The 14125-nt window shown below is 47.6% G+C and overlaps 1 protein-coding gene across 2 annotated transcripts in view; it reads left to right on the forward strand.

Annotated features, from left to right (window-relative positions):
- CFAP91 (cilia and flagella associated protein 91) overlaps nt 1-14125 on the forward strand; it is a 431267-nt gene that overhangs the window by 257367 nt on the left and 159775 nt on the right. For both annotated transcript variants that reach the window (XM_086933540.1, XM_086933541.1), the window contains one exon: nt 7326-7442. In XM_086933540.1, coding sequence (XP_086789666.1) covers nt 7326-7442 — 117 coding nt within the window. The remainder of the gene's footprint in view (nt 1-7325; nt 7443-14125) is intronic.

The raw sequence follows: 14125 nt of genomic DNA on the forward strand, positions 1-14125 counted from the left end.
ATCTGGCTAATGATGAAGGCTTCCAGATGTTTTTTAGAGCTCCGATTACCTCGTCCATCCACCCTGGAGGTCTTACGTGGACTGGCACTACTTCCTCAGGGGTTATCTCTTGTCTATTTTTGGATTGATAAGCTCCTATGTTTGATTTGTTTTTTCTGAGCTGGCCCTTGCTACGCCCCGTTGTTTAAGTCTGCTGTGTATGGTAGGATTGCTGTCCCTCGTGTCGTCTGCCCCTGGCTGTGCTACCTGTTGTGCGCATGGGATGCGCTCGATTGAGTTACTCTCTATCTCCGTGTTGGGACTTTCAGATGTGCTTAGATCCCTAGATTGTGTGGGGGTGACTAATATGGGAATTGGAGAAGAGGACAGACTCCTTTCCATTCGCTCGATCTCCCCGGAGACTTTCCTCAGCATCAGGTCTATCGCGGTAGGTTTTTTGGTTTTGTTGGGTGGTACATCGTTTATTTCTAATTTGACCTGGTTTGGTGTACCGGCTAAGTGTGCTTTACTCGTAGCCGAGCGTGTTTTTGGAGGTTTGGACATGATTCAATTTTGAGTGCACTATCTCCCAAACCTGGCCTTCCTGGCTTCCTACTGAGAAGTATCACAGTAATGCTAAGACGGTCAGTGCCTACCCTTCCCCCAGTCCATAATATTATATTATTTAAGACGATTTTATCAGGTAGTTCAGTAGTATGGTCGTTGTGTTGTTATCCTCCCAGTAAAAAATAATCAGAGTCAAGGATAATGTACCTTTTGGATGAGTCAGAGGCAAGGGGAGTGGCCCAGCCCGGCCTCGGACGGCCACAGACGGCCCGCCCTCTGCCCGGGCTCAGCCCGGCAAACGCCCGCGCGTGTTCAGCGACGCGGGAGAGGCGGGTCTGCCTTATGCGCCTCCGGGCGCGGGAAAGTGACGCTGCAGGCGGCGTCCCCGTGTCCTGATCAGGGGACGTTGGGAGGTGTAGTCCGTGTTAGCTCCCCCCTCACTGCGGCCGCGTTGTCAGGTGCGGCGGCGGGGGAGAGCAGGGCAAGGAGCGCGATGTCCTGGGGTCTGGTGCGACGATTAGCTTCAAAGCGGTATTGCCCCCAACAAAACTCATGGAAGCATCTAGATTGATTGATTCCCCTTCATGACACCAGAATCGGCTAAAAAACAATGGCTTATCTGGCTGAAAAACGAACCATCTTCAGTAGTCGATGTCATACAATGTTGCCAGACTAGAAATCAAGAATTCAGGCCTTCTCTATATGTGTACCTAAGGCATGACTACTTCTTGTGCTACACTTAGACAGTCTCAGTAGTATGATAGTAGTGTATGGTCGCCAACAAAGAGAAGAATTGGTGAAGACAGCCAGGGTTCTAATCATCATCCTCAGATCCTCCCCCTCTGCATGGGACAGCACCTGGTGGCACACCGCCATCGGCAGACCCCACCACGACGGACCACGCCCGAAACCTAGGCATCGTACTCGACTCCTCCCTCTCCATGAACCGACATGTAAACGCTGTCGCCTCCAGCTGCTTCAACACCCTCTGCATACTCCGAAAAACCTTCAAATGGATCCTCCCCCAATCAAGAAAGACCGTCAACCACACACTCAGAACCAGCAGAGTGGACTACGGAAACGCCTTCTACGCCGGAATCGACAAGTCCCTGCTCTGTAAACTGCAGACCATACAGAACAGCGCAGCCAGACTCGTCTTCTGCATCCCTCGACACGAACACATCAGCCAACACCTGAGGAACCTCCGCTGGCTCACCATTGAGAAGAGAATAACATTCAAGATACTCACCCATGCCTACAAGTGCCTCCAAAATACCGGACCCCAATACCCCAACAAGTGAATCACATTCCACGTACCCAAGAGAAACCTCTGATCCCCCGACCTCGCCGAAAGTCCGCGCATCCACAGAGCCAGATCAGGTAGAAGAGCCTTCTCTTACATCGCGGCAAAGACCTAGAACGAGTTTCAGATCAACCTCAGACGCGCCCCATCCCTGAACCTCTTCAGGAAGACACTCAAGACACAGTTTGTTGACTGAGCGTAGCTGCTTCCCATCCCCCCAGTGCCTTGAGACCCCCACGGGTGAGTAGCACGCTTACAATTCCCTGATTGATTGAGCAGTGTTATAAAGGCAACTAATCACTTCAATTTCTACTTTTACTATTTCAACTTAACGTAAAACTTAAGCAAAGTTCAACTATATCTACAGCGCATGGTTATAAATGGTTATGAAGGCTTTTGGTATCCTGCAGCTTGACGTGAATATGATAACCATGCTAGTATAGAGTTGATGTTTTAAATTACTGTTGTTCTGAATTTCATGTATGCTCCATCCTGTTGCTTAAACGAGCGCAGTTTATTTTTCTTGCAATAATGTAATTTATTTACCAGATGTAGAACACATTTTGTGATGTATTCTGTGAAGGGTGTGTGTGGTAAAGGTGTTGGTCCATGTTAGAGTAGGTGCAAACAGCTGGAACGTAAATAACGCCAGTCTTATGACCCTACTACCAAATTAGCCTTTAAGATGGCCTTGAATAAATTTCAAAAACTTAAACGCTCCACGATGAGAGCTTACTTCTCAAAACTTATTAAACTGGCTGAGAATTCTTCAAAAACTCTCTTCACAATTGTGAAGGATTTTGTGAACCCACCTGCCTTGAAGTCCCAGAGCTCCCCCACTCAAGCCCTTTGTAATGGACTTTCTGTTTTCTTTCAGGAAACAATTATTAAACTATCTTCCTCCTTTGATTCCGCACCTTCTAGTCCCTGGCTAGAAGAGTCATACCCCCAGCAATGCTCATTTAATTTTTTTGATGAGCTCACGCCAGATACAGCCATGAAACAACTAAACCAGGTTAAGTCAGGATCACCATTAGACCCTGTACCTGCCAAAGTGATGGGTAATCTCGCCCCGGTTTTAATCAACCCTCTCCTCTCCATTTGGAACTCTTCCTTGGCCCTTGGTCAGTTCCCTTCAGTTTGGAAACAAGCTAGGCTGCTCCCCATTTTAAAGAAACCAGATGCGGATCCCTCCCAACTCAGTAATTATCGCCCTATATCTCTTCTGCCTAAACCTGCCAAAATCCTAGAGAAAGTGGTCCAGAAACAATTGGCCCTGTACCTAGAATCTAACCAGCTGCTGCACGATTCCCAGTCCGGATTTAGAACCGGATACAGCACTGTGACTGCGCTGCTGGAGGTATCTGAGACAATCCGGGAATCAGTGGACAGGTAGAAGAGGCCATGCTGGTCCTCCTCAACCTGTCCGCTGCATTCGATACTGTGTCACATGACATACTTGTGACTCGCCTATAGCAGTTGGGGATTGGTGGCACGGCCCTGGCATGGATTAAATCTTTCCTCTCAGGGAGATCCCAAAGGGTACTTCTTCGTCCCTTTGATTCAGAGGATAAACCCCTTTTGTGCGGTGTGCCTCAGGGCTCGGCATTGAGCCCTCTTTTGTTTAACGTGTACCTAGGCCCACTTGCCAGGGTAGTTGAGTCCTGGGGGGTCAGGGTGGTCTCATACGCTGATGATACTCAGCTTGTCTTTTCCTTTAGAGACCACTCTGACTCCCATTTTTCCAACTTTCGCAACTGCCTTGGCAACATCTGCGCATGGATGGCTTCTAATCATTTGGCCCTCAATACGGAAAAAACGGAGGTGCTTTTTTTTAGCCAGAAATCAGCCCCCCCGCCACCTTGTGGTGGCCTACTGTCTTGAACCCCCCTCCCAGTCCTGTACAGTCAGCCCGCAATCTCGGCTTCCTTTTCGGCAACGCTATGTCCTGCAAAGCTCAGGTCAACAGAGTTACCGCGGCCTGCTTTGGTAAGCTGCGCATGATTAGGAAGATCTTTCCCTATCTCCCCCAGACGTCCCGCAAAACGATTGTCCATGCTCTCATTACGGCACATTTGGACTATGCCAACAGCTTGTACGCCGGTGCCCCCCTCTATCTCATTGACCGATTGCAAATTGTTCAGAATGCGGCAGCTAGACTTATTGGAAACATCCCTACCCGCAACTCGGTCACAGCATACCGGAACGACCTACACTGGCTCCCCATCGCCCGTCGCATTCAATTCAAAATCTTGATCCTTGCCTTTCGGGCTATTCATGGAATTGGCCCGGCTTACCTGAGTAAAATACTCAAATTATCTATATCAGCAAGACATCTGAGATCTAACAGCCTCCGTCTATTGGTGGCTCCCAGATTTAGGCTCAGCAGGAGTGGCGGCAGAACGTTCGGAGTGACTGCGGCCAAGTACTGGAACAGCCTTCCTCTGGACCTTAGGTTCATTGAGTCAGAGCAAGTCTTATGACGTAATCTAAAAACCTGGCTGTTCACCAAACTCTGATTAAGCGAGCCTGTGGCCCTCTGTAGCTTCAGGTTAGGATGGATTTGTACCTGGTAGCCCCCTTCCCGTGATTAACTTGTATTCTCAGCGCCGGGACACCCCCATCGGGGGTAGCTGCGCGCTTTATAAGCTTCTTAAATAAATAAATAAATAAATAAATAAATTAGGGGCAGTTTAAATATTTGCTCTGGCAACTCAGATCAGCTCCTGAAAGTCTAAAATACTGAATCCTTGGAGTTTGCTAATAAAAATGTTGAGCTAAAGAAAATTAGTAAAATGTCTAGTAAAAGTGTAACTGAAAATGCACTATAGACCTTAACACCACTGTAAAGACTTAGGGGCTCATTTAGACTTCTGCAGGTAGTCCGCTGTGAAGGCAGTTCCTCTGCAGGCAATGAAAGTTTGCTGAGCACCTGCAATATTTCATGTGGCCACTCAGCAAACATTTTTGTTTTACAAAAACAATCTCACAATGCAAGAGTTTGTTTCTGCTGTTCATAGCTTGAGCTTTTTCAGAACAGCGTTTAATTTGATTGTTAAGAAAATATATAAGAATGGATATGATTTGAGATATGTGAAACATCTGTGGCCGTTGGAAATGGTTTAAGCTAAAAACCTCTTTCTAAAGTTCTGGAAAATCAGCAGTGGACATGTTGCTACTGAAGAAGGCATAAGTATCTCACATAGAAAAGTCGTCATTTAGATTGAGAAGAAACTATGTTGAGTCTGAACGAAATGTGAAATCTGCTCACTATATTCTCTGAACAATTGTTAGTTTCTTCACTTGATCTTTTGTCCTCCTCTATATAGCTGTACTTCTTAGCTGTTTATCATTTATCTTGTACATACTATCTAGGGAAACTTTGCTTTTTTTTTTATAATCAATTTTATTGATTTTGAAATTAACACATTTGCAGCAAGAGAAACAAATGCAAAAAACAACAATTGATGGACGAAATGTTGCACATGGCAAAACATTCACCCCCAGTCACAGATCTGGGTTTAATCCATTGTTATTTTGGTCACCACACCACCCCAGTTCAGACATGGACATATGCAAATCAGTCTTGACCCAGTGCCTCATGGGAACAGTCCAGCTTGAACTGCCAAGCCATGTCTTCCCTGGACCGGAATCAAGCATCCTAGGACCGGTTTCTGGCTATCAGCCGTCATCAGCCAGGATAGCTTGATTCCAGTGGCATGGAGAGCATGGGACTCACGTCTGAGCATACCCATCCCCCTCGGGGTGACAAATGCAAAAAACAGCAATTGATGGATGGAATGTTGCACAATGGCAAAACTTTCACCCCCAGTCACAGATCTGGGTTTAATCAATCATTATTTTGCTCACCACACCACCCCAGTTCAGACATGGCCATATGCAAATCAGTCTTGACCCTGTGCCTCATGGGAACAGTCCAATCTGAACTGCCACGCCATGTCTTCCCTGGACCGGAATCAAGCATCCTAGGACCGGTTTCTGGCTATCAGCTGTCATCAGCCAGGATAGTTTGATTCCAGTGTTATGGAGAGCATGGGACTCACATCTGAGCATACCCATCCCACTCGGGGTGACAAATGCAAAAAACAACAATTGATGGACGGAATGTTGCACAATGGCAAAACATTCACCCCCAGTCACAGATCTGGGTTTAATCCATCGTTATTTTGCTCACCACACCAACCCAGTTCAAACATGGCCAAGAAAAACAAAGGCAGCTTTTCGCACAGTGTCTCATATACAATTGTGACAAAAATAGAAAAATAATACTCCCACATACATGAATCCAGCCAGGAATAGCAAGAACCAATGTCCACAGGTATGTCCATAAGGGAATCTCAGGAAAGTTCAATCTTCCACCACCCGACCCCTTTACCTCACACCTTTCGAAACTTTTTGGGACAACCGCGGGCTGCATACATTGGTCATTCTTGCGCTGCGCACCAAATGCAACCCCCTGCGCCACCGTGTCATGGACAGGGCCGACGAATCCAGCCAGAGGGCTGCAATACCTCGAAACTTGCTTTTGTAAGTAAGTAACTAGGTAATCTGTGTTGGCTCAATAGATCCGTGAAGTCATTAATTTTATAATATTAAATCTCTATCAGATTGTGCTGTATCGTGTGATTTTTTTTATATGTTTAAAGTTTAAGATATTTGTTATTTTTGAAAAAACGTATGTTAGTATGTACTAGAACTAAAGACTGTGAGAAAATAATTATGCTGGAAGCTTGAGGGTCAGAGTAATGTCATATATGTGGTATAACAACTAAACTATATAAATGATTCCCAAGTATTCATTGTATGTCAATTTATCTTGGGTCAAAGTGTTGACATTGTGAAAATCAGGCATGGTGTCAGCCCTCAAAGATCAACATGGACAATAATTCTAGCTATTTTTTTTATCAATTATACAGCTTTTAGTACATCTTTATTAGGTTTCCTGTTTGAGATGCTATAGCATAATCAATGTCATAAGGTTAAAATCCCACTTAGAGTATGTTAACTCTTTGCTGTATATGGGCCCTTAAAGGCAGCGTATCCTGCCTGTTCTTTGCCACTAAGTTGTATTACACAACCTCAACAAGATGGTGATTCTTGTGACTCCGTAACAAATTAGACAATATATTTATTTGAAATATGAGTCCTTCCATGATCTCTCCCACATTTGGTGGTATAGGTCTCTTTTGAGAAAGGAAAAACCTTTAACTTGTGTTGCAAAATAGAGCACACAATACATATTCGTACTAATCCCCAGAGGAGATATCTTTGGTTTGGTCCTCCACAGAACTTCAAAAAACCTTTTGGTGAGATCTTTGTGGTAGATAAATATTTTTGTTCTGTGACCACTTAAAGAGGCTCATGCCTCACCAAAATACAAGATGTCCTATTTAATAGATTTTTTTTAAAGGTGGGAATGGACAAAAGTAGTAATAGCTGTCTATTTTTCTTTTAGGCGCTTGTGGAGAAAAGGACAAAATGCAAAGAGGAAGAAAAGCCACTCCGTTTCCTTCAAAAGATTGAAAAGCCTGCACCTCGGCCAATCACCCCCAAAGTGGCGGAACCTCCTGAGGTGAGAATATTAATCCAAATAAATAGATGGTCAGCCTGAAATATTCCTAGGGCATTTAGGTTTTAGAATAACATTCTTGGCTAATGTTCATGGTAAAAATTACTACTACATATGGTTCTACTATGATCTTCCCTAACTGCATGGCTTTGCTCTCCTAAGGAACATAATTCATTTAGGTGATGCACAATTTGCGGTTAATGAAAGAAAATCAAGAGCACATAAATTATTTTTATCTACTGTGAGTGGGGCACTTTGCACATTCCTTCCTGGTGGGCCCAATCTCAGCTTGCCATTCAGCAAGCTTAGGTAGGTCACTGAGGGTGGCAGTATCCTCCTGGTAGGATCAGGTGCATCCTCCTCATATGCCCTGTCTTCCTAGATGTCTGGAACCTCAGGGGCTGGTTTCCCGCACCCCTTGCCCTTACTTGGCATCTCCCTGGGCCAATGTTCCAGGCTCCAGCCACCCTTAGCTCTCTTCCCGGGCAACCATGGACCTTGTGGTCAAGGGAACCAGAGACATTGGTAGGGAACTCTTGCGGTTGTCTGCGACTATGACTTGGTGGAATGTGTTAGTGAAAACCTGCTCTGAGGACACAAGCAGACAGCTTACAGTAGTCTTGCTGGCTCCTGTTTCCTTCAGAGCCTCTACCTGTTGCCCACTGATGGTGACCCACTGTCTATACTTGGAAGTATTTGTAGGCATATGGGCTTTTTGCACCATCTTCTTATCCGCCCAGGAACTCTAGGGGAACCTCAGTCTGCTCCCCAAAGCTAACTAAGATCATCTCCTCCCCAAGCGCTAAACTTGTCAACCCAGATTTCTGCCCTCGTGGAGGACTGTGCCCTCTTGGGACATTTGGGGCCAGATGTACGACCTGCAAAATAGCGTATTGTAAATTGCGAGTCATTTGTGACTCGCAGTTTGCGAGGCGCTATTTTGCATGTACAACCGTGTTTGTGATTCCCAATGCGGTCGCAAATTACGAGGCTCTCCCAGGGATGGTGGCCTGCTGGGCTCAGCAAACCACCATGTCTGGGACTGCTTTTTTAATAAAGCAGTTTTTTTTCGCTGCCCGTTTTTCTAAAAGGAAAACGGGATGATTTTAAAAAAGAAAAATGAAACTTTTCCAACATACTCACAAAGGGGTCCTCTGGGGACCCCTTACCCTTTGCGAGTGGTTTACCACCTACTTGAAGTAGGTGGTAAACTGCAAGTGTTTTGCAGCCGCAAATGCGGTCGCAAAGCACTAGTACATAGCATGTTGACCTGCTATTAGAAAGGGACGTCCCTTCCTCAAGGGCTCAAATTGGGACTGGTTACTTTTGTTCTCTTGGAAATTTGTTTGGGGGGGCCCTTGGGAACTCCTTTTTTAAACGTTTTTCCCTGCACTCTGTCTTTTTTTAGAACCCCTGACCAACCTTTTGGGAGTCCTCCCAAATGCCTTTTTATACACTAATGCTTGCCCAGAGGTCCGCTTCCTCAGCAAGCTTTCTGGGATCCATCAGCTTTCTGTCCAACTAGGTGCTGGCACAGCTCTGTAAAACTAAATTTGACCACGTACTCCCTGATAATCATGTGTGAGCCCTTTGTAATCATAACCTTGCTGCCCCTCAACCAGCTATTCAGCGCCTTGCTAGAGTAGTCTAACATGTTCACCCAAGACAGGTTTGGGAGTTTGTGGCTGCCCCTGAACCGCTAGCATTACTTCTCAGGGGTCAGTCCAAATTTAGAGACAAGTATGGCTTTCATGGGTGTGTACCTGGATTGGTCCTCTACTTCTAGTGTAAAGAGTATGTCCCTCCCCACTGGAGGCATCTGTTTCCACAAGCCACCGCGTCATGTCCCTCCCCAGTGCACCCTCAGGGTCACCTCGTAAGCCGAAAACCATTTATCTGTCATCTCCCACCACATAATTGGGCACCAGATCTTTAGGTATGTGGAGCTACTCATCTCCTTCAGGCAGTGAGTGTATGCTGCCATCACTGCTGCTTGACTCTGTTTGTCTAACTTTAAGATCCAGCTGTTTGAGGCTCCTTTCATGAATCAATTTCTTTCTTCTCCAGAGCCAATTTCTTCTCCTCCATTTTGAGATGAGCCATCTGTAGCTGGAACTCCCTCTTTGCCTTCTTGTCCGCCAGCTCCTCTGGGGACAGTCTTTGCGAGGAGACACTGCTTCCTGCTCTGGCAGGGAGTTCCAATTCAGGAGTAGGGTCCTCCTCCTCCACCGAAGGCTGTGTTTCTGATAGATACATCTGCCAGTGGATTCCTCACCTTGTGAATATCCCCCTGCGTCAGCAACGTTCAGAAAATTCTTTTGTAGCACGCCGGTGTGGACGAAGTCATAGGAGCACAACATCGCAGGCGACTGCGACTGACGTCACCGACCCCTTATTAGGCCAACGTCAGCGTGATGACATCAGTTCCCTTTTTTCCGCGTCGTCGACACTAACGGTTTATTGGGATATTCTATTGTGTGGTAAGTAACTTTGTTACTATTGTGAACTTTTATTCTGTATCTTTTGGAGTGCTGTTTTCCGTCGAAGATGTCATCGAAGAAGACAGGATTTAAGCCATGTGACTTGTGTGCCAGGATGATGTCCATTACTGATCCACATGGTGACAGTTTGTGGTGTCTGGGCTCGGATCACGACCTCAAGGGTTGTCGTTCCTGTTCGAAGATTAATCCAAAGGCTCTTCGCGAACGGGAGGCAAAACTCCTTCTTGCCAAAATTAAGGGTAAGGATGGCAAGAGGACTTCGAGGTCAAGATCAAGACGATCGAGGTCGAAGACTCGGTCGCTGTCGAGGTCGAGGTCAGAGTCGGCTTCGAAGTCGGCTTCGGGGCATGCTTCGGGTTCCTCAAAGAAGAAACATAAGAGGAAGAAGCACAGTTTGAAACACCATTCGGGCAGGGAGTCGGACTCGAAAAATAAGTCATCATCTCGAAGACATCATAAGGGCATGATATCTCCCTCTCCAGCTCGTAAGCCTGCAGGTGAGGCCTCGCCTTTACAGTCTCTGGAGCCGACAGCGAATCCGGAATCGAATCCATCTCCGGATCCGTACCAGTCTTCGGTGCATGAAGAAGAGGAAGTTGAAGCTCCTCAGGTTTCGGCTACTCCGGTTCACCAACCCGAGGAACAAGAGGAGTCAAATCCGGTACAGCCTCCCCAGGAGCAACCGGTGGGTTCGTACCCTCAGTTTCCTGGTCCAGGTCAGGACCCTTCGCATTTTCTAAACGCCATGTATGGCGTGTATGCGAGGGCAATGTACACCTCTGGTACACCGGCTGGTCCCATGGGTCCATTGTCTTTTAACCGCATCGCTCCGGCGGTTATTTTCGCGCTACGCAGCTTTTTTCTAAAAGCCGCGTTAGATGACGAGCTCAGCTCGTCATCCGCACATGCCCCCCGTGGCTGATGACGAGCTGAGCTCGTCATCAGCGTCGAAGGGGTTAATCATGGCGTGCCTCAAGCTTATGCTCCGGCGCCTTTCTTGGCGTTTATGCCGGTGCCGATTCCACCGTGGCATAGCTCGGCTCCACCGAGGTCATCGACTCTGTACACGGCGTCGCCGGTGCCGGAGCGACCTCGGGATCAAGATCGAGGTTCGACGCCTGTTCCAGCTTCTCATTCTAAGGCGGCCCCAGCTCCTCGTTCAACGCAAGCCCCGACTCCATCGGAGTCGTTACCGGATCCGACGACGTCGGTTCGGATGTAGTGGTCGAGGCGTAGAGCGCAGCGCCTTATGGAGTAGATAAATTATGAGGAACCTGAAGTTGAAGAAGGCGAACTTCAGGATCAGGAGGATTACTTTGAAGAGTTGCAGGATGCAAGTGGTTTGGACCTTTCTCCCGAATGGGAGTTACCTGCTGTATCTGATACACCTTCAAGGGATGTGGCTCCCTACCATGTGGTAATTACGAAAGCTGAAGAACTCTTAAATTTGACTTTACCATCTGTGGAGTTCAAGTCTAACATCCTTACGGAGGTTCTCCATTCTCCGTCCTCTGTGGTTGAGTAACTCTACCATTTACTGAGGCTCTTACTGAACCTATATTGGAAGTCTGGAAGAGGCCTCTTACTGCTCCTGCGGTGTCAAAATCAGTTGCAAGGCGCTATAGGGTGGCACCTGGAGATCCTGAATTCTTGTCTATTCATCCTCTGCCAGAGAGTTTGGTGGTCCAAGCTGTGTGTTCAAAGAAATCGGCTGGTGCTTTTCCCCAGGTTCCTGGAGATAAAGACTCTAAAAAGCAAGATCAAAATGCGAAAAAAAAAGGTGTTTTAGTCAAGTAGTATGGCCCTTAAATCCACAAATGCTACTAGTCTGCTAGGCAGATATGTTCATGCTCTGATGGACACAGTGAAGCAGCTATCATCTAAGCTTCCTGAGGAGGATAGGAAGAACTTTAGTGAAGTGGTATCTGACACGCAGGCTGCAGCTCGTCAGGTCATTCATACAAAGTGGTATGGACACGGCGTATTCTGTGACTAGGATCATGGGTCTTCGATTGCCCCTAGAAGAGCTGCGTCATTAAAGACTTCTGAGTTTTCAGCTGATGTCCAGGCTGCTCTGATGGATTTGCCTTTTGATGGCACAGGCCTTTTTGGAAAGAAAGCTGATGCTGCCTTGGAAAGGTTTAAAGATAGCAGAGCGACAGCAGGGTCTCTGGGTCTGCAGACTAGAGGCTCTTTCACCAAGAAGTACAAGGGTTTTGGAAGGTCTACTTTTCGTACCTACAAGCAGAACCAGCAGCAGCAGCAGCAACAAAATCCTTTGTACAAGTCCTACAGGGGTAGACAAAGGGGTCGTCCTCGTGGACGTCAAGCCTCCTCTTCCTCTACTTCCTCCTCTAATACCCAGCTCCCACCTACAACAGGAAAGCAGCCCTAGATCCGCCATTCCGGATCACGTGGGTCCTGTAGGGGGTCGGCTTACTTATTTTCTACGGGATTGGGAATCGGTTACATCGGATCTTTGGGTTCTCAGTCTTGTAGAGAATGGGTATGCTCTTCCCTTTTGGGAATTCCCTCCCAATTACCCTCCTTGCCAGGGTTTTTGCTCGGAGGACACCTGTTGCTCCTTCAGGAAGAGGTACAGGTACTGTTCAGAAAGGGTGCAATAGAGGTGGTTCCAGAGCAGGAAAGGTGTCAGGGGTGCTACTCCCGGTATTTCCTGATCCCCAAGAAGGATGGCAGGCTTCGTCCAACCCTGGATCTCAGAATCTTGAACCTTTACCTGAAGCAGGAGAAGTGCAAGATGCTCACCCTTGCACAGGTTCTTCAGGCGCTGCTGGAAGAGGACTGGATGGTGTCAATCGACTTGCAGGATGCATATTTTCACATCCCAATCCTGAAGTCGCACAGGAAGTATCTCCGTTTTACGGTGGGCTCGCAACACTACCAGTTTGCGGTCCTTCCATTTGGTCTTACTACTGCGCCTCGAGTCTTCACCAAGGTGATGGCTGTGGTGGCTGCACATCTCAGAAGGCCAGGGATTCCGGTATTCCCTTATCTGGACAACTGGCTGATCAAAGCAGAGTCTCCAGAGATAGTGCTCTATCATTTGCAAGAGACAACTCAGTTGTTACATAGGTTGGGTTTTTCGATAAATGTACCCAAATCTCACCTGGTGCCCTCCCAGCGCAACCTGTTCATAGGTGCGGTACTGGATACAACTGTGTGTCGTGCATTCCCACCTCCTCAATGGATTCGCGACATACAGGAGTTGATTCCTTTATTTTTCAATGGAGCAGTCGTTTCAGTCCTGAAGGTCATTCGCCTGCTCAGTCTGATGGCTTCCTGCATTCTGTTGGTCAAAATATGCACCCCGGCACATGAGGGCACTCCAGTGGTGCCTCCGCAGGCAGTGGTATCAACACAACGGAGATTTCAGGGAGTCTGTGAGGATCTCCAGAGAAACTGCAGTGGATCTGACTTGGTGGGGAGTGGAAGGCAACCTGTCTCAAGGGAAGTCCTTTCATCTGCCTCCAGCTTTGGCCACAGTGATAACGGATGCATCCACTCTAGGATGGGGTGCTCATCTGGGGGATCTGGAGGCCAAGGGTCTTTGGTCTCCAGAGGAAAGGTTGCTTCACATCAACCTTCTGGAATTGCGGGCGATACGTTTGGCTCTCAAGGCCTTCCTCCCTTCGCGGTCGGTCGGTTCAAGTCGTGACGGACAACACCACCGCGATGTGGTTTGTCAACAAACAGGGGGAGTAGGGTCACAGTGTCTTGCAGAGAGGCTCTGCGTCTCTGGTCCTGGGTTCAGGACCATCACGTCTTTCGGACGTGAGGTACTCCTCAGGTGGACCTGTTCGCCACTTGCGAGAATACTCACTGCCTGTCATTCTGCAGTCTCCAGTATCCGATGCAGGGAGCTTTGGGGGACGCGTTTCAGTTGAGTTGAGGCTCACAACTCCTTTACTTGTTTCCTCCCATACCCTTGATTCCTCGGGTTCTGAGGAAGATTCACCAAGACCGGGCACAAGTTATATTGATCGCCCTGGATTGGCCAAGAAGGATGTGGTACACGGATCTTCCCCACCTCTCCTCGTGCCCGCTGCTCCGTCTCCCTTTAAGGGCAGATCTCATCTCTCAGATGGAGGGGCAGGTTCTACACCCCCACCTCCGCACCTTACACCTTCATGCCTGGAGATTGAACGGGGCAATCTGAATTCC

The sequence above is a fragment of the Lissotriton vulgaris genome, chromosome 8 (assembly GCF_964263255.1).
Source record: "Lissotriton vulgaris chromosome 8, aLisVul1.2, whole genome shotgun sequence".
Taxonomy (NCBI): domain Eukaryota; kingdom Metazoa; phylum Chordata; class Amphibia; order Caudata; family Salamandridae; genus Lissotriton; species Lissotriton vulgaris.